General features: G+C 37.4%; 1 protein-coding gene across 1 annotated transcript in view; it reads right to left on the reverse strand.

Moving 5' to 3' along the window:
• The window catches only part of LAMA2 (laminin, alpha 2), a 293,272-nt gene extending 285,318 nt beyond the window's left edge, over positions 1-7,954 (reverse strand). The window contains exons 1-3 of the mRNA XM_011997459.1: positions 7,928-7,954; positions 4,258-4,359; positions 2,207-2,418 (exon numbers count right to left, since the gene is read on the reverse strand). Of these exons, the coding sequence (XP_011852849.1) occupies positions 2,207-2,418; positions 4,258-4,359; positions 7,928-7,954 (341 nt within the window). The remainder of the gene's footprint in view (positions 1-2,206; positions 2,419-4,257; positions 4,360-7,927) is intronic.
• Between the last annotated feature and the right edge of the window lie 2,830 nt (positions 7,955-10,784).

Here is a 10,784-nt window from a genome sequence, read left to right on the forward strand (position 1 = left end):
TATGCTGGGTTATCACTAGCCAAGTGCTTTTGCAGCTCTGTAATTCAATTCTTGCGGCGACCTTTTGAAGTTGGCAGGGCAATTGTCGTCCTCCTTATTTTACAGATGAAGTGATTGAAGCCCAAAGAGGTCAAAACCATACTTATGTTTACAACTATTAAATAGCTGACTTGAAAACAAAAGTCAAAATCCTTGACCCGCAGTCCAGTTCTCCTTCCGTTATAGAATTCCATCTAACCATATAACTGGAGGAACCTAAGCCCATTTGCTGAAAGAACTGCCACGGAAGTAAATCCACTGTAAATAAGTCTAAATATGAATTTTTGTTGAGCTTCAATTTACTCGTGCTTGCACACAAACAGTATACCAAGTCGGAAGCCTACTGTGGAAGACAAGTTGAAATCAATTCAAGTGATGTTTTGCAAATATGACTCAAGCTACTAGTAGATCAAAGATAATATATAACAAGCTTACTGACTGACTCCAGATTCATGCTCACTTTCAGCTCACCTGAGTGGGTAGGAGTTTCAAATCTGACATTGGCTTTTACTTACTGAACCACAGTGCTTTAGGTAACATAGGTGACAGAAAGTAGCCACCTACTTGGATTAGCTCTTTTGTCATTTCACAGAGTCCCACTGTGAATGCATTCCTCCTATATGGCAAAACCTCAGAAGACTGCAAATGAAACCAGTGATTTTAAGATGGGTAGACACTGAAACTGTCTGACATAAATCAAGGGAAAATGTCTCTGTATTAACTAGCCTGAAAAGCAATGCTGACAAAAATAAATAAGCCCCCCTAGCCACTTTTTTTTTTTTCCCAATTTGGTTGTCATTCATTTTGAAAGCTGGAGGACTCATCTCTTTGTACTGTTTAAACATCATGACAATCTCTATTTACTAAATGGGAAAAACATAATTAATTCCTAAGTGCTGCTTCTCATCTCCATGGCATTTTAACCCAGCTTCTAGAAGAATTGCCTATGCAAAAGAGGTACATTGTTTGGCAATGGTTCTGTTTATGATTCTGCAGTTCTCTCCTTTGGGAAATGGTAATGATGATTAGACTAAGTTGAAATATTACCAGTGAAAGGCAAACTAGACAGCACAGGGAAATGATGGGGAACAGGGAGGTGAGAGGTGGTGGCATCAGCAATAAAAACTCCAATACTGGAGGCATTGCTTTCATTAAAGGTATACTGGGTTGTCAGGCTGGGGTCACATTTGAACATCTAACTTAATCTGATTTAGAAGCAAGTTCCTATGACACCTTGTGTTACTTATTATTAGAGTAGAAAAGGAGAAGGGTAAAGAGCCCATTCAGACACAGTTGAAGTTAAAATTCTGTCAGACAAAAATGTCATTGTTTTAAAAATAAAAAAAACATAGCAGCCTACAGCAGTTAATCAGACACAAGCAGATTTGGTTCAAGTCAGGGAGTTTGCTCTTTAGAAAACAAGGGGGTGCGGGGGAGAACAAGAAAAACCTGAAAGTGTTCTAGGTGATGAGTACTTTCCTAATTATCACATATCATGTTAACAAAGACCCTGAAAAGAAGGCATTAGTATATCCACTTTACACCGGAAAGAAACATTCCTCGAGGCCTAATCCCTTGCCCAAGGTCACACATACAGTAAGCAATAAAGCTTATTGAATTTCTACTCAGTTTGGCTCCAAAGTTCATATTCTTTCCTTTATACCATGTGGCTGTTATAGTCCTAAAGTGTTTTATAGTGAGATCGGTGGTTACTTAAATGAAAAGACTTACGTTTCTTATTACAATCTATATACTATTAAGCCAGAAACTAGTTAACAACCACTGGAAGGAAATATTTTAGAAACTGCTTTCCAAATAAGGGTGCCCTGGAAAGTATATCTTTTAGTTTCCCACTCTGAACCATCATAAAGGAGACTTTATTTTCCAATATAACATTTCTCAATATAGGAATCATTATTGATCACACGTTCTGACACAATTGTGAGCGAATCATCAATAATAATAAAAACCGAGACGAATTTATTCTGGGCATTTAAAACTGCAAAGGTTTAAGAGGAAAACCTTTCAGAAAACTAGGGCTCCGTTCTTATCTGCTCTTTGAAGACAGCAAATCCTAGGTGCCTTAAAAAATTCACTCCGGGGCGGCTCCTGCACCTTTGCCCCAAAGCAAATGTGTGAACGTTGGAGCTGCAGTTCTTGATTTTACCTGAAGATGGCATCCATCCCAAAGCTGTATGTGATTTGTAGGAGGACTCTCTTCAAATTCGCAAGCACTGTCATAAATTCCTTTCTACTGACTGGAAAATGTGTGCCATGTATGGTAAATGATTCTTCTTTAAGCAACAATACATTAACATGTTCTTCAGATGGGTGCAGGTACACCTCATCTTGGGCTGTGCTGATTCTCAGGTCATTACCCTAAAGGGAGGAAAAAAAAAGAAAGCAAAAGGGGTAAAACTGAAAAGAGGGTACAAAAGTGTCAAACATATCTCTATTTGGATCCTCCACCCTCAATAGACTTTTAACTTTTTAAATTTATGTTTATTTTTTATTTATTTATGTGTTTTGGAGACAGAGTCTCTCTCTATCCCCTGGAGTGCAATGGCGTGATCTCCGCTCGCTGCCACCTGCCTCCCAGCTTCAAGCAATTCTCATGCCTCAGCCTCCCTAGTAGCTGGGATTACAGGTGCCTGCCACCAAGCCCGGCTAACTTTTTGTGTTTTTAGAAGAGGTGAGGGTTTTGCCATGTTGGCCAGTCTGGTCTCAACTCTGACATCAGGTGATCCACCTGCCTCAGCCTCCCAAAGTGCTGGGATTACAGGTGTGAGCCACCATGCCTGCTTTTAGTAGACTTTTATTTTCGGGTTGGCTTTCCCTATCATTCAGGGAATATATTTGTGGGATACATGAAGGGAAGGCAATGCAATTTCAATATTAACCTTAGCCAAATGCATTATGAAGCATATGCTTCTTGCTTCTTGGTTTGGCACGATGTTAGTTCCCCATTAACTAAAATAATAGCTACCTGACAACTCATAAACATATATGTGATTACAAACACCTCAAATTGACAAAAGTGCACAAAAGTTACATATTTCAAATATATTATTTTACGATGGATGTGGGTTGTGTAGAACAATAGGGAAAGAAACTTAAAACTGAATTAAGCTATTATTTTAAAGGAACTTTCTACATGGGAAAAAACAAACAATAAAAAAGACTGCAGTCTAATTCTCAAAATAGGATAATGGCATCTAAGGAGTATATTGAATGACCTATGACATTTAGGTAATCCTTCTTGTCTTAGTTCATTCACATGAATGCTACGTAATTTCACTCAACACTTTGCATTTAGAGAACTCCTTTCATCTTAAAGGAATTCCAAAGTATACATCTAGTTGCCATAGAGAGATATATATACACACAGAGAGAGAGACACACACACACAGAGAGAGAGAGAAAGAGAGTAAGAGCAGACCACTTCATCCCATACTGGAAAACGTCCATTTTGAGAAAAGAATTTTTTATTTTGTCATAGATTCACATGCATGAAAGTTTCAAGACAGAAGAACAACAGAGCCTGGTGCTAAATTAACATCTACCCATTTGGAATCATGAACATGCATGCATGTGTGTGCCTCTGAATATGTATCAGTGTTGAGGGGAGGGGATACATTATTGGAAAGAATGGATATGATAAGAAAGGGTGGCAGAGAGCCTCTAAGGAAACTTCAGGCTTCGAGCATTTTGAAATTGCCTATGGCCCTTCAAATCTTGAAAGCAGTTTCTCCTGTACCTTTCTTACCTAAAACAGGATTTTGAAGTCGAGATTAAACTATCGCTAAACAAACAAGTTTCCTGTTTCATTTTATTTTATCTAATGTAATCAAAGAAGTAGACAATATAATCTACCTGGAAGCAAGCGAAAATGAGAAAAACACAACTATGTAAATTAGCGTGTACCTAAACACTTTCATAATATTTATATTTTGGAAACATGATTCTTATGTTTGAAATTTCATTTCAAGTCTGGTCTAGAGTTCTCCTTTATCATTCAAACCCAACAAATATACTCAATCTTCTAGATATGTCTCAGAGTGAAACATAGGAGTGGCATTAAAAACTCCTAAGGTATATATTTTTAGTAGTCACGTAAGTCAATGTCAAACGAGGCAAGTAAAAAATACAGTACTGGTAACCTCAAGTAACATAAGGAAGTAACATGGGTGAACATCAATGATGCTCTCAGTACTCTACCTCTAAGATAATCATAAACTGGAGAACATGTTCTGTATCTTCTTCCTCTTCTTCCAGGTCATATGATATGGTAAATGTCAACTGTCCTCCTACTGCTGGGAGCTACAAGACAGAAGATGCATAATCATTACAGGATAGGAGATGGGCTATTAAATCATATTTTACTTATTGTTGTATAAGAATTTTATTGTTCTAGAGGGCAGTATTTGCAAGAAGCAGAAATCACTGGAGTACGGAGTGGGAAAGATAGGCATTTATTTAGGAGTAACCTTTTACAAACCTTACTCATCAACTGCAAGCCTGACATAAACATAAATTTACGTATTATTTTCCCCAGTATTGCAGGCTTGCTGAAATAGGTTAAGGTCCATGAAGCCAAACACCAGACTCTCCTGTCATCTTCTTAGTCTATAGTTTGAGCTTTACAAATCCCAAACAGAGAATGATCTTTGTCAAAATTGGGAGATTTCTACCCATCCCTGAGGGTCACTCACTTTCTGTGAGTCTGGATTCTTTCAACAAAGACATCTCTCCGTTTGACAGGTACTTTACATAACCCGTACACTAAGCTGAGAAATGTTATTGGTTAAAGAAAAACAAAAGGTTAGCAGCAAGTTTTATTTTATATTAAAATTCAATCAAAACAGCCAAAGAAGGTATACTTTCCTCTGTGTAATTTAATAGGCTTAGTTTGAATAAATATTATCGTCTTTTCATTAAGTGAACTTCTTTCCTTCTAACATACATGCCAAGCACCATGTATATACACTTGAGGTTTACCTTTTTTGACATTGACAGTCACCTTGTAGAAATTAAGAAAAAAATGGGAAAGCAAGATCATTTATAGGACAGGAATCAAAATTGAAGTTGTGAGTGACAGATTCAATGCAAATACTGCAATCCTTTTTTTAAAATTCCACTCCAGTACTGTAAACAGAGACATTCATAAAACAAAGCTGATGATCTGTATTCTGCTGCTTGCTCTGTGCTGACATGCGGAGACCTGGCTTCGCAGGGTTGGCTCTCTATGGCCTTTCATGGCCAACCCTGACCAGAAAGCAATTCCGGGCTGGGAGTGCACTGGATGGAGGAGGAGGAACCCTGATTCCTCTTAGTGTTCCACAGAGAGTGGCACATAGCTCGCTATGGCTGATTAAACAGGATTTTATATTACAGCTCTGCAACGTCTTCTAAGAGCTCATTACGTGGGGCTCTATAAGGAACTTAAATTCAGAAAACTCTGATTCCCCTAATTCACTGAGAAATGGCCTTATTCTAATGTCTTTTCACATATAAAATAATAAACATCTGCCTGGACTACAGCACTTGGCATTATTGTGAGTAATGAGGGGTGAACCTATGTGGAAGATTTTAGGTTCTATTAAGATAAACATTCAAAATTTCGCATAGCATGCTTCTTTAGATCAGTTACACATTTTCTCAATAAGAGGATTCTAGAAAGGCAGGAGAAAAAAAATGTTTTACATTGTATATATTTCAAAAAAAGGAATGAACTATTTAGAATTTTCTAAATTAATAAATATATTTGAAAATAGATTTCGGAAGAATATTGGGATATAGGCCTATAATGTTCCAAAACTTTTGAGCTTCCGAATCTATTTTGATCATTTAAAATTTGAAGTACATGCTATTTTTCTTGAATACGGCTTCTCTAAAAAGGAAAGAAAAATATCAACTTAATATATGAAATCACCATATATGTTCAAATAAAATACATTTTGAATTAAGGATAATTTTCCATTTTGTCAATAAAAAGAGTCAAATTGTGTGTAATTTGAATGTCAAAACTGTTAGGACTATAGATGAAGTAGAAAAAGATCACCTATGATATCTGATTTGCTAATGTGTTTTTCATATCTATTTATAATAAAGTCACATATAATGTAAACTTGCAGCAGTCCTCAACCTTTTTGGCATCAGGGACAGGTTTCGTGGAAGACAATTTTCCCATAGACGCAGAGGAGGGGTTTTGGGATAAAACTGTTCCACGTCGGATCATCAGGCATTAGATTCTCATAAGGAGCATGCAACCTAGATCCCTTGCATGTGCAGTTCACAATGAGGCACATGCTCCTATGAGAATCTAATGCCTGATGATCGGACAGGGGTGGAGCTCAGGCAGTAATGCTCATTTGCCTGATGCTCACCTCCTGCTGTGCGGCCCAATTCTTAACAGGCCATGGACCTGTATAGCCCCGGGGGGTTGGGGATTCCTGACATAAAGTAAAATACTAAGAGAGAGAAATTAGAGGTGGAGAAAGGGGGAAAGATGAACAAATAAATATGCAGAAAAATAGCGGTGCCTTACATATGTCAGAGATAATATAAAACACGAACTAAGGAATAGAAATAATTTACCTTATTCTGCTGAGGGCTAATAAAAATAGCAACAACAGTAAAACATTGTTTTAGCTCATATTCCATAAAATGATTTTTTTTCTTTTCTTTTTTTTATTAGTATTATTTTTTTTTTGAGACGGAGTCTCGGTCTGTCGCCCAGGCTGGAGTGCAGTGGCGGGATCTCAGCTCACTGCAAGCTCCGCCTCCCAGGTTTACGCCATTCTCCTGCCTCAGCCTCCCGAGTAGCTGGGACTACAGGGGGCCCGCCACCACACCCGGCTAGCGTTTTGTATTTTTTAGTAGAGACGGGGTTTCACCGTGTTAGCCAGGATGGTCTCAATCTCCTGACCTCGTGATCCGCCCGTCTCGGCCTCCCAAAGTGCTGGGATTACAGAAATGATTTTTTTTCTAAACTCTCTTGTGTGTCTCTGATACTCATGTTTGTCATTATTACAACATATTTTGAATCGCCTGGAAATTGTCACGGGTGAAGCTGTTCCAGTTAAGTTGTGTGAAATACAGACCATTTAAAAAATTTTCAGGATACTGTTACTAGATGTTTTTTCCCAAGCCACGAGTACTCATTTACAATATTATAATCAATATCTTTTTCAGTCACCCTAAAGGTATGTGTTTATGATCACATTTATATAACCAGTTAGTCAAGTACTCACTTAAGTAATTCTTTCTTTCTTCACTTTTTGAGATAGAGTCTTACTCTGCCAACAAGGCTGGAGTAGAGTGGCACAATCTCAGCTCACTGCAACCTCCTCCTCCCAGGCTTAAGTAGTTCTCGTGCCTCAACCTCCCCCGTATCTGGGACTACAGGTGTGTGCCACCACGCCTGGCTAATTTTTTGTATTTTTTGTGGAGATGGGATTTTGCCATGTTGGCCAGGATGGTCTCAAAATCCTAACCCAAGCAATCTACTCACCTCCGTCTCCCAAAGTGCTGGGATTATAGGTGTGAGCTACCACGCTCAGGCACTTAAGTAATTCTTAAAAGGATTGCTTAAGATATCACTCTGCAATTTAGAGGTTGTACCCCTAGGAATATTAACTTATTATTTTAAAAATTCATTTCTTTCTATTTTTTCTTCAACTCCACAATCTTCCCATAAGCTGTAAAATCAAGCTTTTCCTGGTGTTGTCTCCAGCTAATGTGTCTTCCCCAAAGAGTACATACCATTGTATAAGAGACAAGACAATACTTTTTTTTCTGAAGGATGCTTTTATTCAGAGAAAAAGCTTTGAGAATATTCCAAGTATATATCATACTTTCCTCTTGCTTTAGATGAAGAACTCTCTACCTCTTCTCCATCTGTCCACTCCTCCATGTTCCAGGTGCCATCTTTGTTTGGTGCCTCCTTGCCCTCGCTTCTGCACTCTCTTAGAAACCCTTCAGTATCCTAACGTTTACTCTCTCCTTCAAATCCCATGTGCACAGGGTTGCCAGTGTCTATTGTCTCCTCCAGCTCTTACCTATGGTTATTTATTAGTTTCACTATCAAACTTAGAGATATGGGGCATCACATTCAGTTTCTGTCTTCCCATACATCCATGTTTTCTAATTTTTATCTTCTGTATCCTGTTGACTGCCTTTGGTACTCCATTAGAAGTGAGTCTTGAAAGGTCATTTATAAATTCTGTGTAGCAACCACTAATGGCCCTTTGGTTGAGTTTCATTCTTAATCTTTATGATTAAGAGTCAAGATTCTTATGATTCTTGACTCCCTTGTCTTTCATTACATTGAATTTTCCTGGTACTCCTTCCCCTGCCCTGGTCATACCTCTGTCTCACTTATAGACACTTTTTTTTTCTTATTCTCCACTCAGTGATTGATAGCTCTAAGACCTTTCTCACTCTTTTTTGATTATCATTTCTTACGGATTCCATTCTCATAGATTAACTACTATGTTTATATCCGGTCCACCAATCTATATCTTCTGGCCTGTCCTGTGTTTCTCTGTTAATTTTCTCTTGCCTGTATAAAAAAGTACCAGAGATGAAGTGACTTAAACAACAGAAACTTATTATCTCACAGTACTAGAAGCTAGAAGTCCAAGATCAAGGTGTCAACAGAGTTGGTTTCTTTTGAGACTTCCCACCTTAGCTCATGGATGGCTGCCTTCTCTCTGTTTCTTCACAGGGACTTCCCTCTGAGTGTATCTGTGCTCTAATTGTGTCTTGCTATAAGAACACCAGTCATATTGGATCAGGGTCCACCCTAATGACATCATTTTAACTTAATTACCTCTTAAAAGATCCTATCTCTGAACAGAGTCATATTCGGAGGTACTGAAGATTAACACTTCAACATATGACTTTTGAGGGAATGCAGTGTAGCCCATAACAGTATTTTACTGAATTACTTTCCAATAATGTCTTAAACACTCAACATACCCTAAGTTAATCTCATTATCTAGATCTTTCTGGGAGCTAAACTTGATCATTTTCTCAACCTCCATGATTGGGTCAAGCCAAATGCTTTATTTTTCTATTTTAAATTAGAAAACTCATAAGTGCATCAGATTTTTTAACTTTATTATTTATATCAGATTAGTCCTTCAATCTATTCTCTTGAAATATTTCTAGTCTAATTTTCCATTCCCAATGCCATATCACACCAAGTAGGTCCTCATCAAGAATCTGAATTCATCTCTCTGACTTCAGTCTTTTTTATGGGGAAAGTTTAATCAGCTATTACACATGTTGTTGCACTTCCCTAATGAAGATTCTCCAGTGGCTCTGGGATCCCTAATGTCATTCAAGTTTCTGTGTAGTTTCAATGCCTCTAGGATCTATCTACTCCCATGTTCACAAACTGTGTGTAGAGGTGCCCCAGGGTGCTGCAATGAACTCATAAAGGCACAGTGGAATATTCTAAACATTTGAAGGAAACACAGCGATACTAAATATCTGTTGGACACTGCAACAACTAACTCAAGGTGGTTCACAAATTGAAACCTTAGAACATGCTATATTCCATTTAAGGATGTTCTCAACATTTTCAGCCATGTTTTTGCTTACTTGTACTTTAGGCCATCTTATACCTTATTAAGAAAGGTTTTCAGGAGAGACTGTAATTAAAAGCAAGAACTGCACAAAAGTCAATGTGGAAAAGGAAATAAGGATAGCATTATCCAATCTGATACTCAAGTTTGAGAAGGCATATACTGCCCCAAAGGTACCACATCCCATCAGTAAGTAATTCTGGTTATTTATGAAAAAAATTATTATTTTCAGTCCATTTTCTTTCTAAACAATTGGTAGGTTGTTAGAACATGAATATTTATTAAGTTGTTTGGCACTAACTACTTAAGAAATAGAACAGTGGCTTATTTCTGTTGGCCAAGGAGGCACTATGAAAAAATCATGAATACACTATGAACATTCTGAACTGAGAATGTTTGGGTATGTCTGATCTAGCCTCTTTTTATATTTATCCATTCTGTTACTTAGATTTTTAAAAACAAATTTTCCTGTCAGAATTCTCATTCTTATAGCTCTCTGATCATTCAAATGCTTTTCTTTGTTTGCTTAGCTGATGTTTCACTAGTAAGAAGACTAAGGAAAAGAAGGTTTTTAGTTATATTTTCAGTCTGATGAGGAGTCAGTGGCAACCACAGTAAATAAGGGAGCTAAAAGATTCCAAACAGGAGAACTCTGTATAAAAAAATTCATCCGTTAACATTCGTTGAAAATTTCTAACAAAATATAAGTGGTCTTGGTAAGTTATATATACTAAACATAACTGTAATTTTCCACATTTTTGGACTTTGCAGACTCATTTATTAATTTCATGAGTCTTTCATAAAATTGAGCATCTTCGAGACTTTCAAATTAGTTCATTTTGGGGACAAAATGGTTTCTCTGATTTTACAGAGCACTGTGTGTTCAGCCAATTGAACATTTCATTTTTTCCTGCTATTTAGGAACTAAGCTGTCATTGTTCTATTGACTAGAGAAATATGGTTTTCCACAGGTAGAAGTAAGTGCAATTTTAGTTCACTTTGAGGTAATTCTTATATTTGCTGGATGGATTAGACTATATTTACTAGAGATGAAAATTATATCTCTTTTCAATACAAAGAGAAAGTGACTTTAGTGAGAGCAGTTCATTCCATTTCATAAGGGTCTCCAAAGGCTTGGCCTTTTCCCTCTTT

This window comes from Mandrillus leucophaeus, unplaced genomic scaffold (genome assembly GCF_000951045.1).
Source record: "Mandrillus leucophaeus isolate KB7577 unplaced genomic scaffold, Mleu.le_1.0 Scaffold1144, whole genome shotgun sequence".
NCBI classification, from domain to species: domain Eukaryota; kingdom Metazoa; phylum Chordata; class Mammalia; order Primates; family Cercopithecidae; genus Mandrillus; species Mandrillus leucophaeus.